Source organism: Littorina saxatilis, linkage group LG9 (assembly GCF_037325665.1).
Source record: "Littorina saxatilis isolate snail1 linkage group LG9, US_GU_Lsax_2.0, whole genome shotgun sequence".
NCBI lineage: Eukaryota > Metazoa > Mollusca > Gastropoda > Littorinimorpha > Littorinidae > Littorina > Littorina saxatilis.
The window spans coordinates 67,342,036-67,364,015 of record NC_090253.1 but is presented as its reverse complement, the minus strand read 5'-3'; the positions used below and the strand labels follow the sequence as shown (position 1 = coordinate 67,364,015).

Here is a 21,980-nt window from a genome sequence, read left to right as displayed (position 1 = left end):
TGTGTGTGTGTGTGTGTGTGTGTGTGTGTGTGTGTGTGTGTGTGTGTGTGTGTGTGTGTGTGTGTGTGTGTGTGTGATGTGTGCACGCACGCACGCATGCTGCGCTTTTGTAGTTGAAATAAATTTAGAATTATTGAAACTACCTTGATTGTTGAAAATTAACTATAATTAAATGTTTCCACTATTAATCAGATATTCAGAGACAGCAAATGGTTGCGCACATTGTGTTTTCTTTTAAGTAATTATTGCTTTATTCTGTGCTCTCCGCAGTTTACACTAACACATTAAAACTAGTTAATGTTACCTCGGAATAACGTCAAAGTTACAGCATGATATTATCTCAGGTTACCAATAACACTGCATCATTTTATTGCATTTATATAAGACCTAACATAAACCATTCATATCAAAAGCACACGAAACATGTCCACAGAAAATAGCAAACAATAACATGTTGTTACGGCTTTGTTAATTAAAGAACAGGTTGCATGAACATCAATGCAGACATACTTATCACAAATCATTAAACTTAGAAATGTCATGCAAAATCCATACAAAGTACCTTTCAATTCTAAATTAGACAAATAATGTTGAGAAATAAATTAATTTTGTACTCACCCAGACAAGGACAGCACACACACACACACACACACACACACACACACACACACACACACACACATATACACACACACACACACACACACACATACACACACACACACATACACACACACATACACACACACACACACACACGCACACACACACGCATACACACACACACACACACACACACACACACACACGCAATACGTGTTGCTTGGTCAAATTGAGCCTTCTTTGTGTCGTAATGCTGATGTTTTATGCTTTTATATGCAATGTTTAAAACAAAAACAACATCACATGCAGCCATCAATTTCTGTGAACATTACCATTTCGTAATTAATAACATCGTTATCGTACTGCGTGTTAGAAAACCATAATTTATTTACATCGGTAGACCCTATAAAAGCCTATGCATTGTATTTTGTTGTGTTTGAATGTATCAGTTGCACTCAAACCAGACAAAATATTCATAGTGTACTGTGCATGGTTGTAACAAAGTCTTGAAGTCTTGTGTGTGTTGCAGTTCCAATGCCTCTGGAGCGTGTTGTAACACAGTCTTGAAGTCTTGTGTGTGTGTTGCAGGTCCAATGCCTCTGGAGCGTGTGGTCGACCGGTCAGGGGAGGGAATGATGTTGTTGCGCTACAAACACTACTTCGCTCCCCCTGACTACACAGACGCACAGTTGTCGTCCGTGGCCCACACTGCTTTGCGTCACGATGACGTCCTTATCTGCTCCTACCCAAAATCAGGTATGACGTCTTGCTACTGACGTCATCCTCAGAAAGGGGTGTGGTAGCTCTCGGTATCTTGAAGACGATAGATATTATATACAAGATACATCCGCATTTCTCTGTGTTGACAATTGCGCTCTGCCAGTCCGTACTGTGTCCCTGTCTTATCTGTCTATCTGTCCAACAGTCTCTCTCTCCCTCTCTCTTTGTCAGAATGTCTGTCAGTCTCTCCCCCTCTGGCTACGGCTCTGCCTCTCTTTCTCTCTCTGTCTGTATCCCCCCTCCCTCTCACTCTCCACTGTGTGATATACGTCACGGGTTTCTGTGTACCATCCGACAGGCTCTCATTGGTTTTGGGAGATCATCCGCATCCTTCTGTCCGGTACCACGCAGCTCAGCGCAGACGACAAGGAGCCCGCCATGTTGGAACGCTCCATGCCGGAAGTCAAGGCGTCACTTCCGTCGCCCAGAATCCTCAACACGCACGTGTATCACGAAGACTTGCCCGCGACCTTGACCCAGATGAAGGTGAAGGTCGTTTTTCTGGTACGAAACCCCAAGGACGTGGCAGTTTCGTTCTACAATCATCACCGGAAGCTGCCGGAGTATGATTACAAGGGATCGTGGGATACCGACATACAGCGCTTTCTGGCCGGGCAAGGTAGGTTGTCAGTTCAAGGGATCGTGGGATACCGACATACAGCGCTTTCTAGCCGGGCAAGGTAGGTTGTCAGTACAAGTGATCGTGGGATACCGACATACAGCGCTTTCTGGCCGGGCAAGGTAGGTTGTCAGTTCAAGGGATCGTGGGATACCGACATACAGCGCTTTCTGGCCGGGCAAGGTAGGTTGTCAGTTCAAGGGATCGTGGGATACCGACATACAGCGCTTTCTGGCCGGGCAAGGTAGGTTGTTCAAGTGTATTACATATTGTCTATGCTACTACTACTTCTACTACTACTACTTCTACATCTACTACTATTACTACGACGACGACTACTACTACTTCTTTTGCTGCTGCTGCTCAGTGCTGCTACTACTGCTACCACTATTACTGCTACTTTTTTGCTGCTGCTGCTACTTCTTCTACTACTTCTGCTACTCAGTACTAGTAGAGAGATTAAGTGTACAGTTTTAGTGGTATGAATAAACATGCGTTCGCTGAGTTTTCACATAACATTCAGGGCTCGTTATTTCTGTCGATTTAACCACCGCTCGTTAGCAGATCAAAGGGAGCAAACGTAAACTTTGACCCTTAACCTTTGAACTGCACACAAAACGCTGACGTCACCACATAAAAAAGTACCGATAACCACTAACACTAGCACTCACACTGTACACTTAACCAGTCTATTACTTCTATTGCTGCTGCCGCCGCTACTACTACTACTACTACTACTACTACTACTACTACTACTACTACTACTACTACTACTACTACTACTACTACCACTACTACTTACTACTACAAGCATAATAACATAACACCGCCACCAGCACCCTACCATCATATTAAAATACGCTGTTACTGTTTTCTACTACAACTCGAAAAGGTGTTCGTGCGTGCGTACGTTCGTGTGTCATCGTCGCTGGGCGTGTAGCGTGCGTTCGTGTGTGTGCCCGCAGTGGACTATGGCAGCGTGTTTGTGTGTGTGTTACAGTGGACTATGGCAGCGTGTTTGCGTGTGTGTCACAGTGGACTATGGCAGCGTGTTTGTGTGTGTGTGTCACAGTGGACTATGGCAGCGTGTTTGTGTGTGTGTTACAGTGGACTATGGCAGCGTGTTTGCATACACACGAGACATGGAGCAGTGGACGGGAGACAACCCAACACACCCAGTGATTGTCTGCCACTACGAGAACATGAAACAGGTAGGTGGACAACGTTTATCTCCCTTCCTTTAATAATAATAATGCAAACTTTTATAGCGCTATTCTAGAAAAATATCTACTCTTAGCGCTTTACAATACATATGTCACAGTGGAAATGAGAATCCAGTGAGATTCCGAATCGCACTAGTGGAGACTGGAATTCCAGTTTGCACTAGGGCAAACTAGAATTCTCATCTCCACTGGATACCTGTTAGTGAAGATTGGAATTCCAGTTCGCCCTAGTGCAAACGGGAATCCAGTTTCAGTGGAGATGGGAATTCCAGCTTTCACTAGGGGAAACAGGAATTGGGGGAAATAATGTGTTCAAAGGCCTATAATTCCTTTACTGGTTTGTCATCCTTTGTTCTTTGGCTTATTACATTTCTGTGTGAACGTGTGTGTGTGGGGGGGGGGGGCGCGTGTGTGTGTGTGTTTGTGTGTGTGTGTGTGCGTGTGGGTGTGAGTATGTGTGAGTGTGTGTGTGTGTGTGTGTGAAAGCCGGAAGACGGAAGGCGTTTCGCTTGGGGAGGGTGGGGGCGGGGGGAGAGGGAGTTGGAGATGCTGGTGTGCGTACACATGTATCTTCCTGCCCCCGTGTTTCAGTGCACGTCTATAATTCTTGTGTTTTTGTCTGAGGTGCTACTCTACTCCTCTACATTGTCTAGCTATTTGGTTGCAGGATTGATTCTCATATATGTTTTTCGTCCTTTTGTATCTTGGGTTTTATGTCCTCATGTTCTTCTGGAACCTTTATTTGCAAACGCATGGTGGAAGGTAAATTAAGTTTTCTGAGAGAACGATGTTCATGCCACACAAAGAATAAAAGTCCTAACGAACACACTTTCTATTCTACCAAAAATAGGAAACACTACACACTTGTGGAATGGCTATAACTTTCTGTAACAGGATCTTTTGTTTTAAACTATGAGTTATTTTTGTGTCTTACTCGAATGAACTCTCTTAAATTTATTGATTAGTTTTAAAAAAGAAGGCCCAGAACGAGATCGATTCTGAATGATTTCGACTGACTGACTGACTGACTGACTGACTGACTGACTGACTGACTGACTGACTGACTGACTGACTGACTGACTGACTGACTGATGTTTAACACATATGGGTAGAGGTGTTGGGTTCATGCAGCCTTGTCTTACGACCTGTCCTAAATACAGGAGAGAGAGAGAAAGAGAGACAGAGAGAGAGACAGAGACAGAGAGACAGAGACAGAGAGACAGATAGACAGACAGAGAGAGAGAAAGAGAGAGAGAGAGAATTGAATTGAATTAAATTGAACTTTATTTTACAAGGATTAAGATTTAAGGCTTCGCCTTTTCTTACAATCTGTCCTTGGGACGCACAGACACACAATTATATAATTTAAAAAATTTTTTTTAACAAAAATTAAAAAAATTAAAAAGTTAAAAAAGTTAAACAACAAAGGGAGGTCGGAAAACTTGAGCACGTGATAATAAAGATGACGATGATGATGATGATGACGATGATGATGGTGATGATGACGATGAAGATGAGGCATGAAGCATACATATGTGGTTATTCATAAAATCAAATGCATACTATGCAGGTAATTATAAATACAAGCTGGTAGCAATCGAACATGTCGCAATAGTACAACAAAAATATGTTCAGAACATACAAAAAACAGCACATCTTTGACGTAATACTAACTGTGGCAAATCAAAAGGCGTTAAACTACTCAGACATAAAGTGTTTTTTAACACATTTTTTAAAGCTTTTTAATGACTTTAAGTGCTTAAAGGATGATGGAAGCGAATTCCAAACTGAAGTACCCGAAAAAGCAAGACTGGTCTTGTACAGGTCAATTCGTGGAATCGGTGGGATCAAGTTGACCGACCCATATCTGTGGGTAGCTTTATTAAATAATGATGTAATGTAAATCGGCACTTTACCGTAATACAATTTATGCATGAAAATGGCTTTGTTTAACTTGAGATGCTTTTTCATTTTTAATTTCATATCTGTTGATGCATTATCATTTACGATGAGTTTGGCCGAGCGACGATAGAGAGAGTCTAACTTTTTCAAGTGGACATCACTGCTGCCATCCCAGAGCGTCGAGACATAATTAATGTGAGGCATTATATGAGCATGGTGGAACATTTCCAGAGTCCTTCTGTCCGTAAATTGCTTTAAACTTGGATAGGAGGAAAACGTTCTTGGCTACTTTCTTGCAAATATGCTGTAATTGTGCCTGCCACTTAAATTCACAATCAATAATTACCCCTAAAACGCGATGCTGTTGAACTTGTTCAATTGATTGAGTACCAATAGTAAGATTTAGTTTGAGTGGACAAATCTGGTGTTTTTGTCTGGTTGCAATTACCATACTTTTAGTTTTTATTGGATGGACAAGCATAGTATTAGCACTACACCAGTTATTTACATCGTTTAAAGCTGTTTGAAGGGAGGACTCTATTACTGGAACAGACTTTCCACTTGCATGAAGAGAAGAATCGTCAGCAAAAAGAGAGACAGACAGACAGACAGACAGACAGACAGACAGACAGGGACCCGAACACACACTCAGAGAGAGAGAGAGAGAGAGAGAGAGAGAGAGAGAGAGAGAGAGAGAGAGAGAGAGAGAGAGAGAGAGAGAGAGAGAGAGAGAAAGACGAGACGAGACGAGACGAGACGAGACGAGACGAGACGAGACGAGAGAGAGAGAGAGAGAGAGAGAGAGAGAGAGAGAGAGAGAGAGAGAGAGAGAGAGAGAGAGAGAGAGAGAGAGAGAGAGAGAGAGAGAGAGAGAGACCCGAACACACACGCACACTCAGAGAGAGAGATCAAATCAAATCAAATCAAATTTTATTTTACGAGGGTTGTGGCATAAGCAATATAAACGAGCTTCTTTTCAACCAGCCCTCGCCCAGAGAGGGACTATTCTAATCTTAAATACATATATACAAACGTAAAACAATTACATAAGATAAAGCATTACAGTAAAAAATAAAAAAGTAAAAAGGCAGAAAAACTATTCACAGGACTATAATTATACACGTTGTAGGCTATACATACATTCTTGCGTTATGAAACACTGATGCTTTATGGACAGATATGATCAATATGAAAATAATCAGAACGAAGTCTTCCATCACTGTGACTTTTCGTAATTTGACATTAAATGTAATGAGAGGTGTTTTTTGAAAGTATTGAGACTTGTTGGGACTCGAACTGATTCCGGGAGAGAATTCCACAAAACGCTGCCAGAATAAGCTAAACTTGATTTACAGAGATCTATCCGCGGAATGGGGACGTTGAGTTTTCGGCTTGGTTTGGCTTTAAAATTTGTAATGAAAGCACGTGGTGCACGGCCGGAAAGGATTTTGTGAAGGAGCACGCCTTTATTTGATTTAAATCTTTCTTTTAAGGGCAGAGAGAGAGAGAGAGAAAGAGAGAGAGAGAGAAAGAGAGAGAGAGACAGACAGACAGACAGACAGACAAACAAGGGCAGGGAGGTGAGGGTGGAGAAGGGGGGTGACCGGCAGTGACCTTCCAGCTCAACCGACAACGCCGTACATTCGCGCAGCACGTCTTCAGCTCCCAGGCAGACGTCGGCGTGATACTCACTGATCCTGTCCCACTGCGGCGTGATACTCACTGATCCTGTCCCACTGCGGGGTGATACTCACTGATCCTGTCCCACTGCGGAGTGATACTCACTGATCCTGTCCCACTGCGGAGTGATACCCACTGATCCTGTCCCATTGCGGAGTGATACTCACTGATCCTGTCCCACTGCGGAGTGATACCCACTGATCCTGTCCCATTGCGGAGTGATACCCACTGATCCTGTCCCACTGCGGAGTGATACTCACTGATCTTGTCCCACTGCGGCGTGATACCCACTGATCCTGTCCCACTGCGGCGTGATACTCACTGATCCTGTCCCACTGCGGCGTGATACCCACTGATCCTGTCCCACTGCGGCGTAATACCCACTGATCCTGTCCCACTGCGGCGTGATACTCACTGATCCTGTCCCACTGCGGTGTGATACTCACTGATCCTGTCCCACTGCGGAGTGATACCCACTGATCCTGTCCCACTGCGGAGTGATACTCACTGATCCTGTCCCACTGCGGAGTGATACTCACTGATCCTGTCCCACTGCGGAGTGATACTCACTGATCCTGTCCCACTGCAGAGTGATACTCACTGATCCTGTCCCACTGCGGCGTGATACTCACTGATCCTGTCCCACTGCGGAGTGATACCCACTGATCCTGTCCCACTGCGGCGTGATACCCACTGATCCTGTCCCACTGCGGCGTGATACTCACTGATCCTGTCCCACTGCGGAGTGATACCCACTGATCCTGTCCCACTGCGGCGTGATACTCACTGATCCTGTCCCACTGCGGTGTGATACTCACTGATCCTGTCCCACTGTGGAGTGATACCCACTGATCCTGTCCCACTGCAGAGTGATACCCACTGATCCTGTCCCACTGCGGAGTGATACCCTCTGATCCTGTCCCACTGCGGCGTGATACTCACTGATCCTGTCCCACTGCGGAGTGATACCCTCTGATCCTGTCCCACTGCGGCGTGATACTCACTGATCCTGTCCCACTGCGGAGTGATACCCTCTGATCCTGTCCCACTGCGGCGTGATACTCACTGATCCTGTCCCACTGCGGTGTGATACTCACTGATCCTGTCCCACTGCGGAGTGATACCCACTGATCTTGTCCCACTGCGGAGTGATACCCACTGATCCTGTCCCACTGCGGAGTGATAGTCACTGATCCTGTCCCACTGCGGAGTGATACCCACTGATCCTGTCCCACTGCGGCGTGATACCCACTGATCCTGTCCCACTGCGGAGTGATACTCACTGATCCTGTCCCACTGCGGCGTGATACACACTGATCCTGTCCCACAGCGGAGTGATACCCTCTGATCCTGTCCCACTGCGGCGTGATACTCACTGATCCTGTCCCACTGCGGGGTGATACTCACTGATCCTGTCCCACTGCGGAGTGATACTCACTGATCCTGTCCCACTGCGGAGTGATACCCACTGATCCTGTCCCACTGCGGAGTGATACTCACTGATCCTGTCCCACTGCGGAGTGATACTCACTGATCCTGTCCCACTGCGGAGTGATACTCACTGATCCTGTCCCACTGCGGAGTGATACTCACTGATCCTGTCCCACTGCGGAGTGATACTCACTGATCCTGTCCCACTGCGGAGTGATACCCACTGATCCTGTCCCACTGCGGAGTGATACTCACTGATCCTGTCCCACTGCGGTGTGATACTCACTGATCTTGTCCCACTGCGGCGTGATACCCACTGATCCTGTCCCACTGCGGAGTGATACCCACTAATCCTGTCCCACTGCGGCGTGATACCCACTGATCCCGTCCCACTGCGGCGTGATACCCACTGATCCTGTCCCACTGCGGAGTGATACCCTCTGATCCTGTCCCACTGCGGAGTGATACCCTCTGATCCTGTCCCACTGCGGCGTGATACCCATTTGATCCTGTCCCACTGCGGAGTGATACCCTCTGATCCTGTCCCACTGCGGAGTGATACCCTCTGATCCTGTCCCACTGCGGAGTGATACCCACTGATCCTGTCCCACTGCGGAGTGATACTCACTGATCCTGTCCCACTGCGGCGTGATACCCACTGATCCTGTCCCACTGCGGCGTGATACCCACTGATCCTGTCCCACTGCGGAGTGATACCCACTGATCCTGTCCCACTGCGGAGTGATACCCACTGATCCTGTCCCACTGCGGAGTGATACTCACTGATCCTGTCCCACTGCGGAGTGATACCCACTGATCCTGTCCCACTGCGGAGTGATACCCACTGATCCTGTCCCACTGCGGCGTGATACTCACTGATCCTGTCCCACTGCGGAGTGATACTCACTGATCCTGTCCCACTGCGGAGTGATACTCACTGATCCTGTCCCATTGCGGAGTGATACTCACTGATCCTGTCCCACTGCGGAGTGATACTCACTGATCCTGTCCCACTGCGGCGTGATACCCACTGATCCTGTCCCACTGCGGAGTGATACTCACTGATCCTGTCCCACTGCGGAGTGATACTCACTGATCCTGTCCCACTGCGGCGTGATACCCACTGATCCTGTCCCACTGCGGAGTGATACTCACTGATCCTGTCCCACTGCGGAGTGATACTCACTGATCCTGTCCCACTGCGGAGTGATACCCACTGATCCTGTCCCACTGCGGAGTGATACCCACTGATCTTGTCCCACTGCGGAGTGATACTCACTGATCCTGTCCCACTGCGGCGTGATACCCACTGATCCTGTCCCACTGCGGGGTGATACCCACTGATCCTGTCCCACTGCGGAGTGATACTCACTGATCCTGTCCCACTGCGGGGTGATACTCACTGATCCTGTCCCACTGCGGAGTGATACCCACTGATCCTGTCCCACTGCGGAGTGATACTCACTGATCCTGTCCCACTGCGGGGTGATACCCACTGATCCTGTCCCACTGCGGGGTGATACTCACTGATCCTGTCCCACTGCGGAGTGATACCCACTGATCCTGTCCCACTGCGGGGTGATACTCACTGATCCTGTCCCACTGCGGAGTGATACCCACTGATCCTGTCCCACTGCGGAGTGATACTCACTGATCCTGTCCCACTGCGGAGTGATACCCACTGATCCTGTCCCACTGCGGAGTGATACCCACTGATCCTGTCCCACTGCGGTGTGATACTCACTGATCCTGTCCCACTGTGGAGTGATACCCACTGATCTTGTCCCACTGCAGAGTGATACTCACTGATCCTGTCCCACTGCGGAGTGATACTCACTGATCCTGTCCCACTGCGGAGTGATACCCACTGATCCTGTCCCACTGCGGAGTGATACCCACTGATCCTGTCCCACTGCGGAGTGATACCCACTGATCCTGTCCCACTGCGGTGTGATACTCACTGATCCTGTCCCACTGTGGAGTGATACCCACTGATCTTGTCCCACTGCAGAGTGATACTCACTGATCCTGTCCCACTGCGGCGTGATACTCACTGATCCTGTCCCACTGCGGGGTGATACCCACTGATCCTGTCCCACTGCGGAGTGATACTCACTGATCCTGTCCCACTGCGGAGTGATACCCACTGATCCTGTCCCACTGCGGGGTGATACCCACTGATCCTGTCCCACTGCGGAGTGATACTCACTGATCCTGTCCCACTGTGGGGTTATACTCACTGATCCTGTCCCACTGCGGAGTGATACCCACTGATCCTGTCCCACTGCGGTGTGATACTCACTGATCCTGTCCCACTGCGGCGTGATACTCACTGATCCTGTCCCACTGCGGGGTGATACTCACTGATTCTGTCCCACTGCGGAGTGATACCCACTGATCCTGTCCCACTGTGGAGTGATACCCACTGATCCTGTCCCACTGCGGAGTGATACCCACTGATCCTGTCCCACTGCGGGGTGATACTCACTGATCCTGTCCCACTGCGGAGTGATACCCACTGATCCTGTCCCACTGCGGAGTGATACCCACTGATCCTGTCCCACTGCGGCGTGATACCCACTGATCCTGTCCCACTGCGGAGTGATACTCACTGATCCTGTCCCACTGCGGCGTGATACCCACTGATCCTGTCCCACTGCGGCGTGATACTCACTGATCCTGTCCCACTGCGGAGTGATACTCACTGATCCTGTCCCACTGCGGAGTGATACCCACTGATCCTGTCCCACTGCGGAGTGATACTCACTGATCCTGTCCCAGTGCGGAGTGATACCCACTGATCCTGTCCCACTGCGGTGTGATACCCACTGATCCTGTCCCACTGCGGAGTGATACTCACTGATCCTGTCCCACTGCGGTGTGATACTCACTGATCCTGTCCCACTGCGGAGTGATACCCACTGATCCTGTCCCACTGCGGAGTGATACTCACTGATCCTGTCCCACTGCGGAGTGATACTCACTGATCCTGTCCCACTGCGGCGTGATACCCACTGATCCTGTCCCACTGCGGCGTGATACCCACTAATCCTGTCCCACTGCGGAGTGATACCCACTGATCCTGTCCCACTGCGGCGTGATACCCACTGATCCTGTCCCACTGCGGAGTGATACCCACTGATCCTGTCCCACTGCGGAGTGATACTCACTGATCCTGTCCCACTGCGGTGTGATACCCACTGATCCTGTCCCATTGCGGCGTGATACCCACTGATCCTGTCCCACTGCGGCGTGATACCCACTGATCCTGTCCCACTGCGGCGTGATACCCACTGATCCTGTCCCACTGCGGCGTGATACTCACTGATCCTGTCCCACTGCGGGGTGATACTCACTGATCCTGTCCCACTGCGGAGTGATACTCACTGATCCTGTCCCACTGCGGAGTGATACCCACTGATCCTGTCCCACTGCGGCGTGATACCCACTGATCCTGTCCCACTGCGGCGTGATACTCACTGATCCTGTCCCACTGCGGAGTGATACTCACTGATCCTGTCCCACTGCGGAGTGATACTCACTGATCTTGTCCCACTGCGGAGTGATACCCACTGATCCTGTCCCACTGCGGTGTGATACTCACTGATCCTGTCCCACTGCGGAGTGATACTCACTGATCCTGTCCCACTGCGGGGTGATACTCACTGATCCTGTCCCACTGCGGAGTGATACCCACTCATCCTGTCCCACTGCGGGGTGATACTCACTGATCCTGTACCACTGCGGAGTGATACCCACTGATCCTGTCCCACTGCGGCGTGATACCCACTGATCCTGTCCCACTGCGGAGTGATACCCACTGATCCTGTCCCACTGCAGAGTGATACTCACTGATCCTGTCCCACTGCGGAGTGATACCCACTGATCCTGTCCCACTGCGGTGTGATACCCACTGATCCTGTCCCACTGCGGCGTGATACCCACTAATCCTGTCCCACTGCGGAGTGATACTCACTGATCCTGTCCCACTGCGGAGTGATACCCACTGATCCTGTCCCACTGCGGAGTGATACCCACTGATCTTGTCCCACTGCGGCGTGATACCCACTGATCCTGTCCCACTGCGGAGTGATACTCACTGATCCTGTCCCACTGCGGAGTGATACTCACTGATCCTGTCCCACTGCGGAGTGATACTCACTGATCCTGTCCCACTGCGGAGTGATACCCACTGATCCTGTCCCACTGCGGGGTGATACCCACTGATCCTGTCCCACTGCGGAGTGATACTCACTGATCCTGTCCCACTGCGGGGTGATACTCACTGATCCTGTCCCACTGCGGAGTGATACCCACTGATCCTGTCCCACTGCGGTGTGATACTCACTGATCCTGTCCCACTGCGGAGTGATACTCACTGATCCTGTCCCACTGCGGGGTGATACTCACTGATCCTGTCCCACTGCGGAGTGATACCCACTGATCCTGTCCCACTGCGGAGTGATACCCACTGATCCTGTCCCACTGCGGAGTGATACCCACTGATCCTGTCCCACTGCGGGGTGATACTCACTGATCCTGTCCCACTGCGGCGTGATACCCACTAATCCTGTCCCACTGCGGAGTGATACTCACTGATCCTGTCCCACTGCGGCGTGATGTAACTCCCCTAAGTTTTGGGAGAGGTATAGGAATACCTTTTAACGTACAAAACACTCAGACACAGTCAACCACTCTTACTCTAATCACTGACTCCACAACCAGGCAACATTCAAACCAAAGTTTATTATTTACACACACGACCACCTCGCATTCACATTCACATCCAATCACAATCGCTCAAAATCAAAGATAGATGAAGAAGGAAGAATTATCTTAAAGTTTAACAAAACAAACTGGCTATGAGAATTTATAACTTGATACTAAAAGAACTGTAAATATCCCTAAATATTACCACCTATCACCTTAATTCCCTGATCCCGAAAAATCAAGAAGTCTCTTTATAAATCTATCTCAACTCAAAATCCGCTTATCTTCACCTACAGTAATCAATTAACCCCGTTATTTATTAACTAACTATTATTTCTCACTTACATTTACACTAATACCTCGTGATAGGGACTACCTACGTTTATTGCTACACTGCCTTCAACCTTGATGCATACGATCAACGCCAAACGCAGCTACACATGAAACCAGTAGGCCCAGCCACCAATAATACTAATTAACTTAACTTTAAATAACAAGACTCTCAATTATCTTCCACTTATTTCAACACAATAAATGGTACGACCATTAAGTCATCACTAACACACTCAAATTAATCCACAATGTAACAACCTTACTTCATAGCAACAAATTACAATATCACTACATAACTTTCTCTTCACGCGTAATGATCATGACGTCTCACAACCAAGTCCAGTTCACATCTCGCCGATCCACAAAAATCAACGTCGCTCAAAACAAAACATAAAAAATAAAGACACTCCAGATTAGTCCCGTTGAATCTTCCACTTATTTCAACACAATAAATGGTACGAACATTAATTCATCAATAACACATTCACATTAATTCACCACGTAACAACCTTACTTCATAACAACAAATTACCATATCACTACATACTTTTCTCTTCGTGCGTAATGATCATGACGTTTCACAACCAAGTCCAGTTCACATCTCGCCGATCCACAAAAATCAACGTCGCTCAAAACAAAACATAAAAAATAAAGACACTCCAGATTAGTCCCGTTGAATCTTCCACTTGCACAATCTTTATGTCTTTAATATGTTTAAATTCACTTATAGGTCACAATGCTTAGTGAAGCCACAGCTGCATAACTCGAGGCACACAGATGCCATAATATATTCTTGTGCACAGATTGCTCGTGGCAATAGCATGCCAGCACCTTCCACCACTTTACCCACTGACGGTGGGCCACCTCACCTCCACAGCTCACACTTGCGACACACCGGTGGTCAAACACTCCACCAACAACACGCCTTCCTCCCGGGTATAGAGCCGGAAGCTTCTTGCACCCGGAAACTCATGCTGTTCCCTGTGTCGTTCGTCTCTCCTGGCTTGGACTCGCCCACAGCCACGCTTCTATGCTTGAACGCTGTTGTAGGAACAAAGCCAAGTATAACTACTTGTTCCTTCAACAATACTTCAATTATCTCCCCTTACCCACAAAGTCCACAAATTAACTCTCCTAACAACAATATCTCCTTCATTAGACTTCCCATAATTATCAATACTCATCAACTTTCAAAGTCCCCTCTTTACTTAATTACTCATTAATTACCATAATTAACTACTTAATTAACCACCCTGGCCATCTCGTCAAAGTTACCATTTAACTTTAACCACAACATCATTATCAAAATACCAGAGTCCCAACATGACCAATTATGTAATAATTCTTACAATTTTCACTCCCTTAAATACCTAATTATAGTCTTTACTTTTATACAATTGTAAAGACACCATCATCAATATAAATGTACAAAGTATTTACAACTCCCATTTCACAAAGTCAATACAACATGGCTGCCCCCATAATCAACAATTCCTATTTCATTATTTGACCCAACCATTTACAAGCAGCCCCTTCACAAACAACGCCACTTCTCTTACCCCTTATGAATTTAAGTCATATTACATAGTGGCACCTCGTTCTTTCCTCTTTCTCTAACCGTGATGACGTCACATATTTACAACCAACCCCCCGTCTTCTGTCTTGACAGTGAACTCCCGTTTAAAACCTCCCGTACCTCGTCTCCAAATTTCCGCACTAACAACTACTACACGACTATTCTCTGGAATTAACGCTCTCTACCTTAAATACACCCTCCATAAAAATAAATCCTTCCCACACCTGAGTTCACTCGCAGTAACTGCTGACACCTCTTTTCTTCTTTCCACCAGCCAACTCGCTCTCCCCACTTCTTGTGCTTGAGCCATTTCAGCACAGGTCCTTTGTGCCAAGGGGACTCCATTTATCTTCAAATTTAGATTCCCTCTCTCGTCCTTCCTACTTCTTGCACAATGAAAAACTGTCCACCCCCTTTCCCTTGTTTCCCATTTTCCCTCTCCCCTTTCTACCCCCGACACCCTACACATAAAATGACACCAACCCAGGAAACTAAAAAACTAAAACTCTCTCATACACAAACACTACCGAACCAACAAATTTTGACCCTGAGCACGGAAGGAGAGAAAAACTACAGAATTTCAACACACCTTGCCGTTCGAGGACTGACCACCGTAGAACCCTTGAAGCCACACCAAGACAGCTGGAACACAACTTGTCTCCGGGGTCGAATAAAACATCAACACGCCGGTCGGCCGGATAGAGCATTCACATCAACCATCCGTTCTCTTCAAGTTTTACACAGCAGTGACCTTCGAGCCTGTGACTCGTTCACGCATCACGCAACCCCACGTGCGTGAATACACTCCCGCGATTGGCTGTCCAAAGCCACGGACACACACCGAGTCACTGTATAGGCACTCATCTAAGCCAAAACCGCACGAAACCCAACTCATGCACGAATTACAAATAATTCATGGCTGGACTTGGGCAGAGTTTGTGACAAACCCCCCACCCAAGTACAAAACACCCTGTATTGAACCAAAAATCACACACCTCTGACCAATGCCAGGAATCCTAAAACGTGTAATCCAACCACAACTCCCCCTGAACTAAAACACTACCCAACTCTACTGACATCCATGGACTTGCAAAAAAAAATGATCCAGCCCACCAAAATCAGTCCATTTTGATGGTTCAATGCTTCCCACATCTGGTTACTCTTCCGAGCGACTGAGCAAGTCGGCCCCCACGTTGTCTCTTCCAGGAATCGCCTGGATGGTATACATGTAGGGTTGCAGAGCCAACGCCCACTCTTTCCTCCACGACGTAGGGTCCTCGCCAAGCCATCTCCAACTTGTTTTTCTTGAGAGGCAGGAGTAGAAGAGCGCGATCTCCAGCCTCGAAGGTCCGGCGTTTGGCCCCACGGTCGTAGTGCTTCTTCTGGCGCACGGCTTCCTCACACAGATGTTCCCTGGCAATTTTGCATGTTTCTTCTATTCGGTCCCGGAGATTCAACACGTACTCGGACGCGGTCTGCGCTTCCTTCCCGTCTTCTCCTTCTTTTGTCCAGAGATCCCTCAAGATGGCCATAGGTCCCCTCACTGTACGGCCGTACAGCAACTCGAATGGGGAGAACCCAGTACTTTCCTGCGGAACCTCCCTGTATGCGAACAAGACACCTGGGATAAACCGATCCCATGTCTTGGGGTCCTCCACACACAATTTCTTGATCATGGCTTTCAATGTGCCATTAAACCTTTCAACCAAGCCGTTGCATTGCGCATGGTACGGCGTAGTGGTTCGTCCCTTGACGGCGAGCAACCGGTGAACTTCTCGCATGACGGCCCCGGTGAACTGTCCACCCTGGTCCGACAGGACCTCCTTGGGTATCCCCAACCTCGTCCACATAGTCCACAGCGCTTCAGCCACCTTCTCTGCCTCGATGGACTTAAGTGCCACAGCCTCGGGGTAGCGCGTCGCATAGTCCACCATCACCAGGATGAATCTCGCCCCACTGTCAGCTGCTGGCTTGATCGGCCCCACCAAATCCACCGCCACCTTCTCAAATGGAACATTGGGCAGAGGCATTTGCCCAAGCGGCACTTTGGCAACTCGTCCCTTCGGCGTGACTTTTTGGCATCGGTCGCAGGACTGACAGTATCGTCGCACGTCTTCGCACAGGCCTGGCCAATAAAAATCTGCCCATAGACGTTCGCGGGTCTTCTTGGTGCCCAGATGTCCTGCCATGGGTGTGTCGTGGGCGAACTTGAGTAGTCCTTTCCTCAAGGATCTGGGAACGCATATTTGTGAACACTCCAATTTCTTCTCCCGATAAACCCTCTTGAGTATTCCACGAGACATCTTGAACTCCACCATGCCCTTTCCTGCTTGTATCTGTTTCCCTTCCTTCGCCAGTCGTTTTGCGCGCACTAGTGTTTCATCTTCCTGTTGCAAGACTTTCAGCTGATCCGGAGTCACTTGCAGCCCTTCAATCTGCACCACCACCACCGGTTTCACCGGCCGTGTACCTGCTTCAGCCTGTGCTCTGGTTGTCACTGCCGCACACAACGCCCGTCTGGGATACATCGATACTTCCACCCAGTCTCCGCTCGTAAGCTGGGCCAGGTTTCCCAGAAAAATGTCAGGCCTGATGTTGTCGTTCACGATGGCAAGAATCCTCTCACAGATGTACGGCGATTCTACGTCAACCCATGCTAAGGGATACGTCTTTGTGCAGTCTAAGTCGGCAAACTCTACGTGCACTGTCCCGTTGGTGTAATCTTCAGGCCTAACAAATGCAGCCTTTACCATGGTCTTGTCTGCCCCTGAATCACGTAGACTGATTGCGTCTCTCCCGTTAACCTTGCACCTTCCCATCGGCCGAAATGGAATTTTCTCGCAGTCTTGGCACAACGGCTCTGACGGCTCGGAAGATCTCGTCTGGTCATCTTGCTCGGTCGTCATGCAGGCGTTCGCGGTACACTCCCTGGCAATGTGTCCCGTCTTCTTGCTTTGTGATGTTTCTGAATTCCCGGCGGTAGTGTTCTGGAGTATGATGGAACTCTTCTAACAGCGCAACCTTGAGCATATCGTAGTCGCTGGCATCCTCGGGAGTCATCCGTAGGTATGCTCTCTCTGCGCGACCCTTCAATTGGTCTGCTAATCGACCTGCCCATGTCGCCCTGCTCCACCTGTGTGTTGTCGCTGTTCGCTCGAAGTGGAGGAGGTAGTCGTCAATGTTGACAGAGTCATCACAGAAGGACATCTTTACCCGGTATTTGTCAAAACTCGGTTCTCTCTCAGTCCCCCCTGTGCGCAGAGCTAACTCCTCTTTCCACCTCGCCTCACTTGCTTGCAGTTCCTCTTCCCGTATGCGACACTCCTCCTGGCGTCGCTCTGCCTCATCTCTGCGCCGGGCTTCTTCCTCTTGGCGTCGTGCTTCTTCTTTCCTTTCTTGGAGTTCTCGTTCCTCTTTACGTCGGGCTTCTTCTTTCCTTTCTTGGAACTCCCGTTCCTCTCTCCTTTGGGCCGCTTCTTCCTTGCGTCGGGCTTCTTCTTTCTTCTCCTGAAATTCTCGTTCCTCTTTACGTCGGGCTTCTTCTTCCTTGCGTCGGGCTTCTTCTTTCTTCTCCTGAAGTTCTCGTTCCTCTTTACGTCGGGCTTCTTCTTCCTTGCGTCGGGCTTCTTCTTTCTTCTCCTGAAGTTCTCGTTCCTCTTTACGTCGAGCTTCTTCTTCCTGGCGTCGAGCTTCTTCTTTCTTCTCCTGAAGTTCTCGTTCCTCTTTACGTCGGGCTTCTTCTTTCTTCTCCTGAAGTTCTCGTTCCTCTTTACGTCGTCGCCGCTCTTCCTTCCGCAACTTCGCCTGCGCCGCTCTCTCCTCGATGATGGCCGCCTCCCTGCGCACTTGGGCCATCACAAACTGGGCCAACGTCGCCCCTTGCAAACCCAAGCTTTCACCCTGACTACGGAACCGTGCTAACTCCATGTCTACCGACTCATCGTCAACTCCATTAGAACCTTGGGCCATGATCGGCGACACTCCCCTTATAGCTTGGCCATCACCGTACCCCATCGCCAAACGCTGCGCCCCAACAGACCTCTGCCCCAACAATCCTGGCGTCACCAAAGACCTCTCCGTCCTCGGCGTAGAAATCGCACCCGGCGTACCACCCGTAGCCAACAACGTCGCACCGCCACTTGGTACAGTAAACCGAGGAGGGGTCACCACCAGGGATGCATACGCAGACGTCGCTGGAACCTTCTCCTCCATCCTAGCCGCCCGCCTCAACTGACGCTCATCCCGATCTAAATTCGACATCTCCTTGACAAACCAACCTCACCTTGACCCCAATTCCAAAATTGATCGCCCACAACAAACACGGACAGAATAATACAAAGCACAACCACAATAGAACTTACCCAAACAGCTAGCTGACAACCTTGGTAGAGTGAGATCCGAGTGATCAGTTCGGACCCCAGGTGTGCGCAAACTCACTCGTTCTCTCTCCTTCCTCTACCGGGTCAAAATAGCCACCCAGGCTTAAAGCCTTTAAGTCGCCCGCCAACCGCCCACGCTAGTCCTCATTCATACCCTTTCACAACTGATTCACACGAGTCACGGCCCTTACTTCCCGATGCTATCTAAACCCTTCCTAATCCCCGAAATGAAACTCTTATCCCACCGCTGCCACCATTGTAACTCCCCTAAGTTTTGGGAGAGGTATAGGAATACCTTTTAACGTACAAAACACTCAGACACAGTCAACCACTCTTACTCTAATCACTGACTCCACAACCAGGCAACATTCAAACCAAAGTTTATTATTTACACACACGACCACCTCGCATTCACATTCACATCCAATCACAATCGCTCAAAATCAAAGATAGATGAAGAAGGAAGAATTATCTTAAAGTTTAACAAAACAAACTGGCTATGAGAATTTATAACTTGATACTAAAAGAACTGTAAATATCCCTAAATATTACCACCTATCACCTTAATTCCCTGATCCCGAAAAATCAAGAAGTCTCTTTATAAATCTATCTCAACTCAAAATCCGCTTATCTTCACCTACAGTAATCAATTAACCCCGTTATTTATTAACTAACTATTATTTCTCACTTACATTTACACTAATACCTCGTGATAGGGACTACCTACGTTTATTGCTACACTGCCTTCAACCTTGATGCATACGATCAACGCCAAACGCAGCTACACATGAAACCAGTAGGCCCAGCCACCAATAATACTAATTAACTTAACTTTAAATAACAAGACTCTCAATTATCTTCCACTTATTTCAACACAATAAATGGTACGACCATTAAGTCATCACTAACACACTCAAATTAATCCACAATGTAACAACCTTACTTCATAGCAACAAATTACAATATCACTACATAACTTTCTCTTCACGCGTAATGATCATGACGTCTCACAACCAAGTCCAGTTCACATCTCGCCGATCCACAAAAATCAACGTCGCTCAAAACAAAACATAAAAAATAAAGACACTCCAGATTAGTCCCGTTGAATCTTCCACTTATTTCAACACAATAAATGGTACGAACATTAATTCATCAATAACACATTCACATTAATTCACCACGTAACAACCTTACTTCATAACAACAAATTACCATATCACTACATACTTTTCTCTTCGTGCGTAATGATCATGACGTTTCACAACCAAGTCCAGTTCACATCTCGCCGATCCACAAAAATCAACGTCGCTCAAAACAAAACATAAAAAATAAAGACACTCCAGATTAGTCCCGTTGAATCTTCCACTTGCACAATCTTTATGTCTTTAATATGTTTAAATTCACTTATAGGTCACAATGCTTAGTGAAGCCACAGCTGCATAACTCGAGGCACACAGATGCCATAATATATTCTTGTGCACAGATTGCTCGTGGCAATAGCATGCCAGCACCTTCCACCACTTTACCCACTGACGGTGGGCCACCTCACCTCCACAGCTCACACTTGCGACACACCGGTGGTCAAACACTCCACCAACAACACGCCTTCCTCCCGGGTATAGAGCCGGAAGCTTCTTGCACCCGGAAACTCATGCTGTTCCCTGTGTCGTTCGTCTCTCCTGGCTTGGACTCGCCCACAGCCACGCTTCTATGCTTGAACGCTGTTGTAGGAACAAAGCCAAGTATAACTACTTGTTCCCCAACAATACTTCAATTATCTCCCCTTACCCACAAAGTCCACAAATTAACTCTCCTAACAACAATATCTCCTTCATTAGACTTCCCATAATTATCAATACTCATCAACTTTCAAAGTCCCCTCTTTACTTAATTACTCATTAATTACCATAATTAACTACTTAATTAACCACCCTGGCCATCTCGTCAAAGTTACCATTTAACTTTAACCACAACATCATTATCAAAATACCAGAGTCCCAACATGACCAATTATGTAATAATTCTTACAATTTTCACTCCCTTAAATACCTAATTATAGTCTTTACTTTTATACAATTGTAAAGACACCATCATCAATATAAATGTACAAAGTATTTACAACTCCCATTTCACAAAGTCAATACAACATGGCTGCCCCCATAATCAACAATTCCTATTTCATTATTTGACCCAACCATTTACAAGCAGCCCCTTCACAAACAACGCCACTTCTCTTACCCCTTATGAATTTAAGTCATATTACATAGTGGCACCTCGTTCTTTCCTCTTTCTCTAACCGTGATGACGTCACATATTTACAACCAACCCCCCGTCTTCTGTCTTGACAGTGAACTCCCGTTTAAAACCTCCCGTACCTCGTCTCCAAATTTCCGCACTAACAACTACTACACGACTATTCTCTGGAATTAACGCTCTCTACCTTAAATACACCCTCCATAAAAATAAATCCTTCCCACACCTGAGTTCACTCGCAGTAACTGCTGACACCTCTTTTCTTCTTTCCACCAGCCAACTCGCTCTCCCCACTTCTTGTGCTTGAGCCATTTCAGCACAGGTCCTTTGTGCCAAGGGGACTCCATTTATCTTCAAATTTAGATTCCCTCTCTCGTCCTTCCTACTTCTTGCACAATGAAAAACTGTCCACCCCCTTTCCCTTGTTTCCCATTTTCCCTCTCCCCTTTCTACCCCCGACACCCTACACATAAAATGACACCAACCCAGGA

The 21,980-nt window shown here is 47.8% G+C and overlaps 2 protein-coding genes across 2 annotated transcripts in view; one reads left to right on the top strand and one right to left on the bottom strand.

The window, feature by feature from the left end:
* LOC138976897 (sulfotransferase 1A2-like) overlaps positions 1-21,980 on the top strand; it is a 53,623-nt gene that overhangs the window by 8,888 nt on the left and 22,755 nt on the right. The window contains exons 2-4 of the mRNA XM_070349792.1: positions 1,192-1,359; positions 1,682-2,002; positions 3,110-3,213. Coding sequence (XP_070205893.1) covers positions 1,197-1,359; positions 1,682-2,002; positions 3,110-3,213 — 588 coding nt within the window. The 5' untranslated portion in view covers positions 1,192-1,196. The remainder of the gene's footprint in view (positions 1-1,191; positions 1,360-1,681; positions 2,003-3,109; positions 3,214-21,980) is intronic.
* LOC138976997 (uncharacterized) lies at positions 17,744-18,826 on the bottom strand. The gene has a single exon (XM_070349888.1). The coding sequence runs from the start codon at positions 18,824-18,826 to the stop codon at positions 17,744-17,746; it is 1,083 nt and encodes a 360-aa protein (XP_070205989.1).

Coding starts and splice junctions, on each gene's coding strand:
- LOC138976997 (XM_070349888.1), bottom strand. CDS start 18,826: ATGGCCCAAGGTTCTAATGGAGTTGACGATGAGTCGGTAGACATGGAG.